This window comes from Oncorhynchus masou, chromosome 12 (genome assembly GCF_036934945.1).
Source record: "Oncorhynchus masou masou isolate Uvic2021 chromosome 12, UVic_Omas_1.1, whole genome shotgun sequence".
Classification (NCBI taxonomy): Eukaryota; Metazoa; Chordata; class Actinopteri; order Salmoniformes; family Salmonidae; genus Oncorhynchus; species Oncorhynchus masou.
In genome coordinates this window covers 19,571,477-19,587,249 of record NC_088223.1, presented here as the reverse complement: position 1 = coordinate 19,587,249, position 15,773 = coordinate 19,571,477, and the positions used below count along the sequence as shown (strand labels likewise).

At 48.2% G+C, this 15,773-nt stretch overlaps 1 protein-coding gene across 1 annotated transcript in view; it reads right to left on the bottom strand.

Moving 5' to 3' along the window:
- LOC135549659 (cyclin-dependent kinase 6-like) overlaps positions 1 to 15,773 on the bottom strand; it is a 99,156-nt gene that overhangs the window by 43,321 nt on the left and 40,062 nt on the right. The window contains exon 5 of the mRNA XM_064979834.1: positions 441 to 550. Within this exon, the coding sequence (XP_064835906.1) occupies positions 441 to 550 (110 nt within the window). The remainder of the gene's footprint in view (positions 1 to 440; positions 551 to 15,773) is intronic.

Genomic DNA, 15,773 nt, shown 5'->3' with positions numbered 1-15,773 from the left:
TATACAAACACTGGGTTGACCGTTAGAGAGAGCAGTATGTTCTGTAATTGGTGAATGACCTCAAACACAGCTGCTATGTGTGTGAGGGGAGTGTGACAGTTGGACTCTGTTTTAAAAGTGGTATGAGGAGGACAGCGTGACAGCTGGACTCTGTTTTAAACGTGGTATGAGGAGGACAGCGTGACAGCTGGACTCTGTTTTAAACTTGGTATGAGGAGGACAGCGTGACAGCTGGACTCTGTTTTAAACGTGGTATGAGGAGGACAGCGTGACAGCTGGAGGACAGTCTTTATGTGTGTGTGTGTGTGTGTGAGAGAGAGAGAGACAGCCTACTAACAGTGTGTGTGTGTGTGTGTGTGTGTGTGTGTGTGTGTGTGTGTGTGTGTGTGTGTGTGTGTGTGTGTGTGTGTGTGTGTGCGCTGTGTAGCAGGACCACTCACCTTCTCCTGAACATCTCAGCGAAGATACAGCCCACACTCCACAGGTCAACTGGGGTGGCATAGCTGGACTGGAGCAACACCTCTGGGGCTCTGTACCACAACGTCACCACCTACACACACACACACACACACACACACAATCAACACACTGATTATACCAAACATTATGAACACCTTCCTGATAATGAGTTGGAGAGGAAGAGAGGAAGAGAGGAGAGGGGCTAAGGAGTAAAGGAGGAGAGGAAGAGAGGAAGTGAGGAGAGGGGCTAAGGAGTAAAGGAGGAGAGGAAGAGAGGAAGAGAGGAGAGGGGCTAAGGAGTAAAGGAGGAGAGGAAGAGAGGAAGAGAGGAGAGGGGCTAAGGAGTAAAGGAGGAGAGGAAGAGAGGAGGGGCTAAGGAGTAAAGGAGGAGAGGAAGAGAGGAAGAGAGGAGAGGGGCTAAGGAGTAAAGGAGGAGAGAAAGAGAGGAAGAGAGGAGAGGGGCTAAGGAGTAAAGGAGGAGAGGAAGAGAGGAAGAGAGGAGAGGGGCTAAGGAGTAAAGGAGGAGAGGAAGAGAGGAAGAGAGGAGAGGGGCTAAGGAGTAAAGGAGGAGAGGAAGAGAGGAAGAGAGGAGAGGGGCTAAGGAGTAAAGGAGGAGAGAAAGAGAGGAAGAGAGGAGAGGGGCTAAGGAGTAAAGGAGGAGAGAAAGAGAGGAAGAGAGGAGAGGGGCTAAGGAGTAAAGAAGGAGAGGAAGAGAGGAGTAAAGGAGGAGAGGGGCTAAGGAGTAAAGGAAGAGAGGAGAGGGGCTAAGGAGTAAAGGAGGAGAGGAAGAGAGGAGTAAAGGAGGAGAGAAAGAGAGGAAGAGAGGAAGAGAGGAGAGGGGCTAAGGAGTAAAGGAGGAGAGAAAGAGAGGAAGAGAGGAGAGGGGCTAAGGAGTAAAGGAGGAGAGGAAGAGAGGAGAGGGGCTAAGGATTAAAGGAGGAGAGGAAGAGAGGAAGAGAGGAGAGGGGCTAAGGAGTAAAGGAGGAGAGAAAGAGAGGAAGAGAGGAGAGGGGCTAAGGAGTAAAGGAGGAGAGAAAGAGAGGAAGAGAGGAGAGGGGCTAAGGAGTAAAGAAGGAGAGGAAGAGAGGAGTAAAGGAGGAGAGGGGCTAAGGAGTAAAGGAGGAGAGGAAGAGAGGAGTAAAGGAGGAGAGAAAGAGAGGAAGAGAAATGTAAAGGAGAGAAAAAGAGGAAGAGAGGAGGAGAGAAAGAGAGGAGTAAAGGAGGCGAGAAAGAGAGGAGTAAAGGAGAGGAAGAGAGGAGTTGAGGAGTAAAGGAGGAGAGAAAGAGAGGAAGAGAGGAGTAAAGGAAGAGAGGAAGAGACGAGTAAAGGAGGAGAGAAAGAGAGGAAGAGGGGAGTAAAGGAGGAGAGAAAGAGTGGAGTTGAGGAGTAAAGGAGGAGAGAAAAGGAGGAAGAGAGGAGTTGAGGAATAAAGGAGGAGAGAAATAGAGAAATAGAGGAGTAAAGGAGGAGAGAAAAGAGGAAGAGAAGAGTAAAGGAGGAGAGAAAGGGAGGAAGATAGGAGTAAAGGAGGAGAGAAAAGGAGGAAGAGAGGAGAGAAAGAGAGGAGTAAAGGAGGAGAGAAAGAGAGGAGTTGAGGAGTAAAGGAAGAGAGGAGTTAAGGAGTAAAGGAGGAGAGAAAGAGAGGAGTTGAGGAGTAAAGGAGGACAGAAAGAGAGGAAGAGAGGAGTAAAGAAGGAGAGGAAGATAGGAGTAAAGGAGGAGAGAAAAAAGGAGTTGAGGAGTAGAGGAGAGAAAGAAAGGAAGAGAGGAGTAAAGGAGGAGAGAAAAGAGGAAGAGAGCAGTAAAGGAGGAGAGAAAGAGAAGAAGAGAGGAGTAAATGAGGAGAGAAAAGAGGAAGAGAGGAGTAAAAGAGGAGAGAAAGAGAGGAATTGAGGAGTAAAGGAAGAGATGAGTTAAGGAGGAAAGGAGGAGAGAAAAGGAGGAAGAGAGGAGTAAAGGAGGAGGGAAAAGGAGGAAGGGAGGAGTAAAGGAGGAGAGAAAGAGAGGAAGAGAGGAGTAAAGGAGGAGAAAAGGAGAGCAGTTGAGGAGTAAAGGAGGAGAGAAAGAGAGGAAGAGAGGAGTAAAGGAGGAGAGAAAAGAGGAAGAGAGGAGTAAAGGAGGCGAGAAAGAGAGGAAGAGAGGAGAGAAAGAGAGGAGTAAAGGAGGAGAGAGAGGAAGAGAGGAGTAAAGGAAGAGAGAATGAGAGGAGTTGAGTTGAGGAGTAAAGGAGGAGAGAAAGAGAGGCGTAAAGGTAGGAAGATGAGTAAAGGAGGAGAGAAAGAGAGGAAAGAGAGGAGTAAAGGAGGAGAGAAATGAGGAAGAGAGGAGTAAAGGAGGAGAAAAAGAGAGGAGTTGAGGAGTAAAGGAGGAAAGATAGAGAGGAGTTGAGGAGTAAAGGACGAGAGAAAGAGAGTACGTGAGGAGTAAAGGAGGAGAGAAAGAGAGGAAGAGAGGAGTAAAGGAGGAGAGAGAGGAAGAGAGGAGTAAAGGAAGAGAGAATGAGAGGAGTTGAGGAGTAAAGGAGGAGAGAAAGAAAGGAGTTGAGGAGTAAAGGAGGTGAGAAAGAAAGGAAGAGAGGAGTAAAGGAGGAGAGAAAAGAGGAAGAGAGGAGTAAAGGAGGAGAGAAAAGAAGAAGAGAGGAGAGAAAGAGAGGAAGATAGGAGTAAAGGAGGAGAGAAAAGAGGAAGAGAGGAGAGAAAGAGAGGAGTAAAGGAGGAGAGAAAGAGAGGAGTTGAGGGGTAAAGGAAGAGAGGAGTAAAGGAGGAGAGAAAGAGTGGAAGAGTGGAAGAGAAACGTAAAGGAGTTGAAAAAGAGAGGAAGAGAGGAGTAAAGGATGAGAGAAAGAGAGGAGTTGAGGAGTAAAGGAGGACAGAAAGAGAGGAAGAGAGGAGTAAAGGAAGAGAGGAAGAGAGGAGTAAAGGAGGAGAGGAAGATAGGAGTAAAGGAGGAGAGAAAGAAAGGAGTTGAGGAGTAGAGGAGAGAAAGAAAGGAAGAGAGGAGTAAAGGAGGAGAGAAAAGAGGAAGAGAGCAGTAAAGGAGGAGAGAAAGAGAAGAAGAGAGGAGTAAATGAGGAGAGAAAAGAGGAAGAGAGGAGTAAAAGAGGAGAGAAAGAGAGGAAGAGAAGAGTAAATGAGGAGAGAAATAGAGGAAGAGAGGAGTAAAGGAGGAGAGAAAGAGAGGAATTGAGGAGTAAAGGAAGAGATGAGTTAAGGAGGAAAGGAGGAGAGAAAAGGAGGAAGAGAGGAGTAAAGGAGGAGGGAAAAGGAGGAAGGGAGGAGTAAAGGAGGAGAGGAAGAGAGGAGTAAAGGAGGAGAAAAAGAGAGGAGTTGAGGAGTAAACTCCACACCCACAAAGAGCGGTCGCATCTACACTTCGGTCCGCAGGTAGTATAACTTTTCATTACATTTTCATTACATTTCATTATAGTACAACGGTTTGATTTGTCTAATCTTAGCAATTTCTTCTTAGCTAGCTACATAGCCGTCTTTGTATCAAAGATAATTGCATAATTATCGTATTTCGTCGTCCTAACGTATCTGCCCAGCAGCTAGCTAAGCAGCTAGCTAACATCCACTGTCCACCAGCACTGTAGAAACTATTACACTCAACTGAACGACTCGATTAGCGTAGTGTCAGCTAGCTACATAGTTGTCTTCGCTGTCTTCGTATCCAAGATAATTGTGTAGTTTAGAGTGTGTAGACTTAGAGTGATTATCTTAATTTACCGAGGTTAGCTAGCCAGCTATTTGTCGTCCTTAACGTAGGAGATGCTGCTAGCTAGCTAGCCAACAGCTAGCCAACCTCTACCGAATTGAACTTCAACTACCCGGTCAACATTCGCGTCGCTCCACAGGTAGTATCACATTTTCATTTCACTTCATTACAGTACAACGGTTTGATTTGTTTGATCGTAGCTAGCCAGCTACATAGCCGTCTTTGTTTCTAAGACAATTGTGTAGTCTAGAGCGATTTTCTAGGTTAGCTGGCCAGCTATTGTCGTTCTTTTAACGTAGCTAGCCAGCTAGCCCCGAATAGCAGCACTGTAGAAACTATTACAGTACAACGGTTTGATTTGTTTGATCGTAGCTAGCTAGCTACATAGCCGTCTTTGTATCTAAGACAATTGTGTAGCCTAGAGCGATTTTCTAGGTTAGCTAGCCAGCTATTGTCGTTCTTTTAAGGTAACGTAACGCAATCAACCTGCTAGCTAGCCAGCTAGCCCCGAATAGCAGCACTGTAGAAACTATTACACTCGACGGAACGACTTGATTAGTGTAGTGTCAACATCGCAGCCACTACCAGCTAGCCTACAAAGTCAACAACGCAGCCACTGCCAGCTAGCCTACTCCAGCAGTACTGTAGCATTTCAATCATTTTAGTCAATAAGATTCTTGCTACGTAAGCTTAACTTTCTGAACATTCGAGACGTGTAGTCCACTTGTCATTCCAATCTCCTTTGCATTAGCGTAGCCTCTTCTGTAGCCTGTCAACTATGTGTCTATCTATCCCTGTTCTCTCCTCTCTGCACAGACCATACAAACGCTCCACACCGCGTGGCCGCGGCCACCCTAATCTGGTGGTCCCAGCGCGCACGACCCACGTGGAGTTCCAGGTCTCCGGTAGCCTCTGGAACTGCCGATCTGCGGCCAACAAGGCAGAGTTCATCTCAGCCTATGCCTCCCTCCAGTCCCTCGACTTCTTGGCACTGACGGAAACATGGATCACCACAGATAACACTGCTACTCCTACTGCTCTCTCTTCGTCCGCCCACGTGTTCTCGCACACCCCGAGAGCTTCTGGTCAGCGGGGTGGTGGCACCGGGATCCTCATCTCTCCCAAGTGGTCATTCTCTCTCTCTCCCCTTACCCATCTGTCTATCGCCTCCTTTGAATTCCATGCTGTCACAGTTACCAGCCCTTTCAAGCTTAACATCCTTATCATTTATCGCCCTCCAGGTTCCCTCGGAGAGTTCATCAATGAGCTTGATGCCTTGATAAGCTCCTTTCCTGAGGACGGCTCACCTCTCACAGTCCTGGGCGACTTTAACCTCCCCACGTCTACCTTTGACTCATTCCTCTCTGCCTCCTTCTTTCCACTCCTCTCCTCTTTTGACCTCACCCTCTCACCTTCCCCCCTACTCACAAGGCAGGCAATACGCTCGACCTCATCTTTACTAGATGCTGTTCTTCCACTAACCTCATTGCAACTCCCCTCCAAGTCTCCGACCACTACCTTGTATCCTTTTCCCTCTCGCTCTCATCCAACACTTCCCACACTGCCCCTACTCGGATGGTATCGCGCCGTCCCAACCTTCGCTCTCTCTCCCCGCTACACTCTCCTCTTCCATCCTATCATCTCTTCCCACTGCTCATACCTTCTCCAACCTATCTCCTGATTCTGCCTCCTCAACCCTCCTCTCTTCCCTTTCTGCATCCTTTGACTCTCTATGTCCCCTATCCTCCAGGCCGGCTCGGTCCTCCCCTCCCGCTCCGTGGCTCGATGACTCATTGCGAGCTCACAGAACAGAGCTCCGGGCAGCCGAGCGGAAATGGAGGAAAACTCGCCTCCCTGCGGACCTGGCATCCTTTCACTCCCTCCTCTCTACATTTTCCTCCTCTGTCTCTGCTGCTAAAGCCACTTTTTACCACTCTAAATTCCAAGCATCTGCCTCTAACCCTAGGAAGCTCTTTTTTTTTTGCCACCTTCTCCTCCCTCCTGAATCCTCCCCCCTCCCCCCTCCTCCCTCTCTGCAGATGACTTCGTCAACCATTTTGAAAAGAAGGTCGACGACATCCGATCCTCGTTTGCTAAGTCAAACGACACCGCTGGTTCTGCTCACACTGCCCTACCCTGTGCTCTGACCTCTTTCTCCCCTCTCTCTCCAGATGAAATCTCGCTTCTTGTGACGGCCGGCCGCCCAACAACCTGCCCGCTCGACCCTATCCCCTCCTCTCTTCTCCAGACCATTTCCGGAGACCTTCTCCCTTACCTCACCTCGCTCATCAACTCATCCCTGACCGCTGGCTACGTCCCTTCCGTCTTCAAGAGAGCGAGAGTTGCACCCCTTCTGAAAAAACCTACACTCGATCCCTCCGATGTCAACAACTACAGACCAGTATCCCTTCTTTCTTTTCTCTCCAAAACTCTTGAACGTGCCGTCCTTGGCCAGCTCTCCCGCTATCTCTCTCAGAATGACCTTCTTGATCCAAATCAGTCAGGTTTCAAGACTAGTCATTCAACTGAGACTGCTCTTCTCTGTATCACGGAGGCGCTCCGCACTGCTAAAGCTAACTCTCTCTCCTCTGCTCTCATCCTTCTAGACCTATCGGCTGCCTTCGATACTGTGAACCATCAGATCCTCCTCTCCACCCTCTCCGAGTTGGGCATCTCCGGCGCGGCCCACGCTTGGATTGCGTCCTACCTGACAGGTCGCTCCTACCAGGTGGCGTGGCGAGAATCTGTCTCCTCGCCACGCGCTCTCACCACTGGTGTCCCCCAGGGCTCTGTTCTAGGCCCTCTCCTATTCTCGCTATACACCAAGTCACTTGGCTCTGTCATAACCTCACATGGTCTCTCCTATCATTGCTATGCAGACGACACACAATTAATCTTCTCCTTTCCCCCTTCTGATGACCAGGTGGCGAATCGCATCTCTGCATGTCTGGCAGACATATCAGTGTGGATGACGGATCACCACCTCAAGCTGAACCTCGGCAAGACGGAGCTGCTCTTCCTCCCGGGGAAGGACTGCCCGTTCCATGATCTCGCCATCACGGTTGACAACTCCATTGTGTCCTCCTCCCAGAGCGCTAAGAACCTTGGCGTGATCCTGGACAACACCCTGTCGTTCTCAACCAACATCATGGCGGTGGCCCGTTCCTGTAGGTTCATGCTCTACAACATCCGCAGAGTACGACCCTGCCTCACACAGGAAGCGGCGCAGGTCCTAATCCAGGCACTTGTCATCTCCCGTCTGGATTACTGCAACTCGCTGTTGGCTGGGCTCCCTGCCTGTGCCATTAAACCCCTACAACTCATCCAGAACGCCGCAGCCCGTCTGGTGTTCAACCTTCCCAAGTTCTCTCACGTCACCCCGCTCCTCCGCTCTCTCCACTGGCTTCCAGTTGAAGCTCGCATCCGCTACAAGACCATGGTGCTTGCCTACGGAGCTGTGAGGGGAACGGCACCGCAGTACCTCCAGGCTCTGATCAGGCCCTACACCCAATGGTCGCTGCTCTGGCCCCCCAATGGTGGAACAAACTCCCTCACGACGCCAGGACAGCGGAGTCAATCACCACCTTCCGGAGACACCTGAAACCCCACCTCTTCAAGGAATACCTAGGATAGGATAAGTAATCCTTCTCCCCCCCCTTAATGATTTAGATGCACTATTGTAGAGTGGCTGTTCCACTGGATGTCAGAAGGTGAATTCACCAATTTGTAAGTCACTCTGGATAAGAGCGTCTGCTAAATGACTTAAATGTAAATGTAATGTAAATGAGAGAAAGAGAGGACGAGAGGAATAAAGGAGGAGAGAAAGAGAGGAGTAAAGGAGGAGAGAAAAGAGGAAGAGAGGAGTAAAGGAGGTGAGAAAGAGAGGAAGAGAGGAGCAGAGAAAGAGTGGAAGAGAGGAGTAAATGAGGAGAGAGGAAGAGAGGAGTAAAGGAAGAGAGAATGAGAGGAGTTGGGGAGTAAAGGAGGAGAGAAAGAGAGGAGTAAAGGATGAAAGGAAGAGAGGAGTAAAGGAGGAGAGAAAGAGAGGAAGATTAGTAAAGGAGGAGAGAAAGAGAGGAAGAGAGGAGTAAAGGAGGAGAGAAAGAGAGGAAGAGAGTAGTAAAGGAGGAGAGAAAAGAGGAAGAGAGGAGTAAAGGAGGTGAGAAAGAGAGGAAGAGAGGAGCAGAGAAAGAGTGGAAGAGGGGAGAGAAAGAGAGGAAGAGAGGAGTAAAGGAGGAGAGAGAGGAAGAGAGGAGTAAAGGAAGAGAGAAAGAGAGGAGTAAAGGAGGAGAGGAAGAGAGGAGTAAAGGAGGAGAGAAAAGAGGAAGAGAGGAGTAAAGGAGGAGAGAAAAGAGGAAGAGAGGAGTAAAGGAAGAGAGAAAGAGAGGAAGAGAGGAGTAAAGGAGATGAGAAAGAGAGGAGTTGAGGAGTAAAGGAGGAGAGAAAGAGAGGAGTAAAGGAGGAGAGGAAGAGATGAGTAAAGGAGGGGAGAAAGAGAGGAGTAAGGAGTAAAGGAGGAGAGAAAGAGAGGAAGAGGAGTAAAGGAGGAGAGGAAGAGAGGAGTAAAGGAGGAGAGAAAAGAGGAAGAGAGGAGTAAAGGAGGAGAAAAAGAGAGGAGTTGAGGAGTAAAGGAGGAAAGAACGAGAGGAGTTGAGGAGTAAAGGAAGAGGGGAGTAAAGGAGGAGAGAAAGAGAGGAGTTGAGGAGTAAAGGAGGAAAGAGAGGAGTTGAGGAGTAAAGGAAGAGAGGAGTAAAGGAGGAGAGAAAAGAGGAAGAGAAGAGTAAAGGAGGAGAAAAAGAGAGGAGTTGAAGAGTAAAGGTGGAGAGAAGGAGAGGAGTTGAGGAGTAAAGGAAGAGAGGAGTAAAGGAGGAGAGAAAGAGAGGAGTTGAGGAGTAAAGGAGGAAAGAGAGGAGTTGAGGAGTAAAGGAAGAGAGGAGTAAAGGAGGAGAGAAAAGAGGAAGAGAGGAGTAAAGGAGGAGAAAAAGAGAGGAGTTGAAGAGTAAAGGTGGAGAGAAGGAGAGGAGTTGAGGAGTAAAGGAAGAGAGGAGTAAAGGAGGAGTAAAGGAGGAGAAAAAGAGAGGAGTTGAGGAGTAAAGGAGGAGAGAAAGAGAGGTGTTGAGGAGTAAAGGAAGAGAGGAGTAAAGGAGGAGAGAAAGAGAGGAAGAGATGAGTAAAGGAGGAGAGAAAGAGGAGAGAAAGAGAGGAGTTGAGGAGTAAAGGAGGAGAGAAAGAGAGGTGTTGAGGAGTAAAGGAAGAGAGGAGTAAAGGAGGAGAGAAAGAGAGGAAGAGAGGAGATTAGGAGCAAAGGAGGAGAGGAAGAGAGGAGTTGAGGAGTAACGGAGAGAAAGCGAGGAGTTGAGGAGTAAAGGAGGAGAGAAAGAGAGGTGTAAAGAAGGAGAGAAAGAGAGGAGTTGAGGAGTAAAGGAGGAGAGAGAGGAAGAGAGGAGTAAAGGAGGAGAGAAAGGGAGGAAGGGAGCAGAAAAGGAGGAGAGGAAGAGAGTAGTTGAGGAGTAAAGGAGGAGAGAAAAGGAGAAAGGGAGGAGAAAGGGAGGAGTAAAGGAGGAGAGAAAGAGAGGAGTAAAGGAGGAGAGAAAGAGAGGAGTTGAGAAGGAAAGGGGGAGAGAAAGAGAAGAGTTGAGGAGTAAAGGACAAGAGAAAGAGAGGACGAGAGGTGTAAAGGAGGAGAGAAAGAGAGGAGTAAAGGAGGAGAGAAAAGAGGAAGAGAGGAGTAAAGGAGGATGGAAAGAGGAGAGAAAGAGAGGAGTTGAGGAGTAAAGGAGGAGAGAACGAGAGGAGTTGAGGAGTAAAGGAGGAGAGGAAGAGAGGAGTTGAGGAGTAAAGGAGGAGAGGAAGAGAGGAGTTGAGGAGTAACGGAGGAGAGAAAGAGAGGAGTAAAGGAGGGGAAAAAAGGAGGAGGAGACTCAAGCATTTCTAATACCTGAGACACATTCCTCCCTTCACCCTCACAGTCCTCTCTCTCTCTAAGTGTTTTACCTGAGAACGCTCTCACACACACACACACACACACACACACACACACACACACACACACACACACACACACACACACACACACACACACTGTTAGTAGGCTGTCTCTCTCTCTCTCACACACACACACATACACACTCACACACAGGTACACACACACACGCCCAAACTGTTTGTAAGCTGGCTCTCACACACACACGGAAGGGCTAACGTTTCTGTGTCCCTGTCCCAGGGTTACATAAGGTATGAAATCATAACTGGCAGAGCAGGTCTCTGGGAGCGCTCCTGTTTTGGTGTGCCCAGATCACACAGTGTTTCCATAGTGAGCCATCAGGAAACTCAGTACTGGTCCCTGTGTGTGTGTGTGTGTGTGTGTGTGTGTGTGTGTGTGTGTGTGTGTGTGTGTGTGTGTGTGTGTGTGTGTGTGTGTGTGTGTGTGTGTGTGTGTGTGTGTGTGTGTGTGTGTGTGTCCATTACAACTAGATCATCTGCTTTCACAGGATTAACACAACTTTATCAGGCAGCTGTCATACTCAAACAAACCCCAGTACAACTCTTGGCTCTTAGAATAATGTTACTAAATTGTATTAATATTGCGTTCCCCCCACAAACATCTGGTTTGAAAGTGCTTTGCAGTGCTTTGGGAGGAAGTGTGTAACACCTCTTGCACTACTTGCTCTACTATGTAGTAGCAACCAACTAGGAAATAAGCAGGCAGGCAGACATTTTGTGCCAGAGCTGCTCCCCACACGTCTCCCAATTTCTAACCCTGTGCTTGTCCTCTGCTGGGAGCTGTGTCGACTGACTGTTACCCCACAGGAAAAGCAGAATTGTTAACAGCTACAGTAGGGAAAGCCTCCAGACAAAACTCAGTGACCCCTCACCAGAACGTGGACTGCTTCCAGGTGCTTTCCCCTCTCCAGTTTTTCCTACGGCGGTCGTTTGGCCCGAGGACCCGGCAGCCGCTGCTCTCTCTCTCTGATTATCAAAGTGTCAGCAAAGACCAATGTTTGTAAGCAAAGGCAGAAATGGGGTCCTTGGGATTAGTACCCAAATGCCTTGCATGTTTGTCCAACACAGTGAGAACGATGAACAATGCTGAACAGCTGAGCTTGCCCCGCGGTTGGGTACACCAGTTACTACGAGGTTGTATGTTCAACTTTGACCTTGCTAATGTGGACTGTACCTTTGGGATGATGAACATTACTTCAGATAATTGGGTCAAATAATATGGTCACTCAGTTAGGTTTGGTAGATTATGTCTGGTTTATATACTTATCTGGTTCCGAGTCTGAGTGGAAATCCTACATAGTTTTTAGTTATTAAGTTATCTACCAGACTTGCATTAGGTATTTGGAAGACAGAGTTCACTGGTGTTGGTCTGTGGAGAGAGACAGAGTTCACTGGTGTTGGTCTGTGAAGAGAGACAGAGTTCACTGGTGCTGGTCTGTGGAGAGACACAGAGTTCACTGGTGTTGGTCTGTGAAGAGAGACAGAGTTCACTGGTGCTGGTCTGTGGAGAGACACAGAGTTCACTGGTGTTGGTATGTGAAGAGAGACAGAGTTCACTGGTGTTGGTATGTGAAGAGAGACAGAGTTCACTGGTGTTGGTCTGTGAAGAGAGACAGAGTTCACTGGTGTTGGTCTGTGAAGAGAGACAGAGTTCACTGGTGTTGGTCTGTGAAGAGAGACAGAGTTCACTGGTGCTGGTCTGTGAAGAGAGACAGAGTTCACTGGTGTTGGTCTGTGGAGAGAGACAGAGTTCACTGGTGTTGGTCTGTGGAGAGAGACAGAGTTCACTGGTGTTGGTCTGTGAAGAGAGACAGAGTTCACTGGTGCTGGTCTGTGGAGAGACACAGAGTTCACTGGTGTTGGTCTGTGAAGAGAGACAGAGTTCACTGGTGCTGGTCTGTGGAGAGACACAGAGTTCACTGGTGTTGGTATGTGAAGAGAGACAGAGTTCACTGGTGTTGGTATGTGAAGAGAGACAGAGTTCACTGGTGTTGGTCTGTGAAGAGAGACAGAGTTCACTGGTGTTGGTCTGTGAAGAGAGACAGAGTTCACTGGTGTTGGTCTGTGAAGAGAGACAGAGTTCACTGGTGCTGGTCTGTGAAGAGAGACAGAGTTCACTGGTGTTGGTCTGTGGAGAGAGACAGAGTTCACTGGTGTTGGTCTGTGGAGAGACACAGAGTTCACTGGTGCTGGTCTGTGAAGAGAGACAGAGTTCACTGGTGTTGGTCTGTGGAGAGACACAGAGTTCACTGGTGTTGGTCTGTGAAGAGAGACAGAGTTCACTGGTGTTGGTCTGTGAAGAGAGACAGAGTTCACTGGTGTTGGTCTGTGAAGAAGTTGATTATGTGGATTTAAAAAATGCGAACTGATAGAATGGTCCGATGCTATTTCTGGAGACACTATTTCAGATCATTCTCCCTGGTTTAGTGGAAATGGAGAGGAAGTCAAAGCAGAGAACAGTGTTGGTTAGCTCTTGTCACGTGACCTAAGATGAAATGCACATGACTCAGGCAGGCCATTGAAGATTTTTGAGTAGTGAGGGGGAGTTGAGAAAAAAGATGAATGAAATGGTGGTTGCACTGCCCAATTGGCAGGATCATCTTCTGCATGACAATGAATGGGATTTCATTTCATGTTTGCTTTCTTACAGCATATATCGATCTCTCTCTCTTGCCACAGCTCTACGTCATAACCACATTGTATACAACTGAATTGAGTGTTGATGCGAGCTTTCATATTTCAGACCAAAAAAGGTCTCAAATGAAATTACCGAACATACCACCACAAATAGAGAGACATAGATCACTCCGATAAAACATAAATAAATGTGTACGATATCAAACCCAATCACTCTTTCCTGTGGTTATGTTTCTCAAAGGGAGAGACAGAAGCCTGCTGATTCTGCAGGTGACATCTATTTCAAACACCACAAAGCAGCTAGAAGCAGACTTCTAGGAAGAACCACATAGTCAATGCTAACTGATGTGAGTGTTTAAGTGCGTATATCCGCTGTTATTCGAAGGCTAGGCCACAGACAGACACAGCAGGAAGTGCATTGCAGTAAGTGTTGTTACCATGCAGAACTGGCCCGGAGAAGACTTGCTGCAACACACAGTAATGACTTGTGCCTTTAGAGAGACAATTCCTGGTCCCAGATCGCCATGTGTTTGGTATGGCATACATACACCAGGTACAGCAATGATCGTCAGAGGAGTGTGACTAGCTGGACTTGAACCCTGACCCCTGAGCACCACAAGACTGCATTGGCCTGCGGAGCAAACACCTAGGGCCTAGGTACTAGTCCAGGGAGCAAACACCTAGGGCCTAGGTACTAGTCCAGGGAGCAAACACCTAGGGCCTAGGTACTAGTCCAGGGAGCAAACACCTAGGGCCTAGGTACTAGTCCAGGGAGCAAACACCTAGGGGCTCGGTACTAGTCCAGGGAGTAAACACCTAGGGCCTAGGTACTAGTCCAGGGAGCAAACACCTAGGGCCTAGGTACTAGTCCAGGGAGCAAACACCTAGGGCCTAGGTACTAGTCCAGGGAGCAAACACCTAGGGCCTAGGTACTAGTCCAGGAGCAAACACCTAGGGCCTAGGTACTAGTCCAGGGAGCACACACCTAGGGGCTCGGTACTAGTCCAGGGAGTAAACACCTAGGGCCTAGGTACTAGTCCAGGGAGCAAACACCTAGGGCCTAGGTACTAGTCCAGGAGCAAACACCTAGGGCCTAGGTACTAGTCCAGGGAGCAAACACCTAGGGGCTCGGTACTAGTCCAGGGAGTAAACACCTAGGGCCTAGGTACTAGTCCAGGGAGCAAACACCTAGGGCCTAGGTACTAGTCCAGGGAGCAAACACCTAGGGCCTAGGTACTAGTCCAGGGAGCAAACACCTAGGGCCTAGGTACTAGTCCAGGAGCAAACACCTAGGGCCTAGGTACTAGTCCAGGAGCAAACACCTAGGGCCTAGGTACTAGTCCAGGAGCAAACACCTAGGGGCTCGGTACTAGTCCAGGGAGTAAACACCTAGGGCCTAGGTACTAGTCCAGGAGCAAACACCTAGGGCCTAGGTACTAGTCCAGGAGCAAACACCTAGGGCCTAGGTACTAGTCCAGGGAGCAAACACCTAGGGCCTAGGTACTAGTCCAGGGAGCAAACACCTAGGGCCTAGGTACTAGTCCAGGGAGCAAACACCTAGGGCCTAGGTACTAGTCCAGGGAGCAAACACCTAGGGCCTAGGTACTAGTCCAGGGAGCAAACACCTAGGGCCTAGGTACTAGTCCAGGGAGCAAACACCTAGGGCCTAGGTACTAGTCCAGGGAGCAAACTCAAGTCTTCAGGTCTCAGCTAAGGTTATTCATCACGCAAGTCAAGTGTTTGTGTCCCCTATGGGCCCTGGTCAAAAGTAGTGAACCACATAAGGAATAGGGCACCATTCGGGATACATTCAGAGTATTCCTTTTGTTCTATATTACAACTATGCACACTTTATAATGGTTAAAGGGCAATCATTTGGCATTCCTGAAGAAATAATACGCTGCATGTACAAAGTGGAAGTGACACAAAAACACTTTCCCTTTCCAAGCCTCAGGGCCTTTAGGCAAACCCAGAAAACGTCAGGCCACTGTCAGTACTGCTCAAGATGACCCGTCCTTTGATTCTCCTCTCTCTATAAAATATCTACACATCTCTTTATATAATCCTTACATGTCTGTAAAACACATACAGTACATCTCTCTGTATTCCAAGGGAGCATATACACCTCTGTCCTATGTCTCTGTCTATTAGCACGCTGCACACAGACCATTCACTCTCTCTCTCCATAAAACACATCGGTCGGCCTCCCTCTATAAATCAGGATCTACTCTGTGAAATATCGGAGCAGCTGAACAGTAACTCATTCAAGACATGAAGACTTCTGATTGTGGAAAAAGGAATGACCAATTCAACATTTAAAAAAAAGATTTATATTTTACCTTTATTTAACTAGGCAAGTCAGTTAAGAACAAATTATTATTTTCAATGACGGCCGAGGAACAGTGGGTTAACTGCCTGTTCAGGGGCAGAACAACAGATTTGTACCTTGTGAGCTCGGCGATTTGAACTTGCAACCTTCCGGGTTTCTAGTCCAACGCTCGAACCACTAGGCTACCCTGCCGCCCCAACATGTACATCTTAAAGGGGCAATTTGGGATTGATACATCACTTTTTGGACTTTTAAATGAATGGTATATATCCCCAAAAAGAAGCAGGGTGAAAGCTTGGATGTCCTCTGACCCCCCTGTTTCAGTCTCCCGTATCTATGCTGCAATATCTTATGTGCCGGGGGGGTTATGGTCAGTCTATCATTGTGAACTTAAATTCTCCTGTCCTATCTGGATACTGTGTGAACTTAAATTCTCCTGTCCTATCTGGTTATTGTGTGAACTTAAATTCTCCTGTCCTATCTGGTTATTGTGTGAACTTAAATTCTCCTGTCCTATCTGGTTACTGTGTGAACTTAAATTCTCCTGTCCTATCGGGTTATTGTGTGAACTTAAATTCTCCTGTCCTATCTGGTTACTGTGTGAACTTAAATTCTCCTGTCCTATCTGGA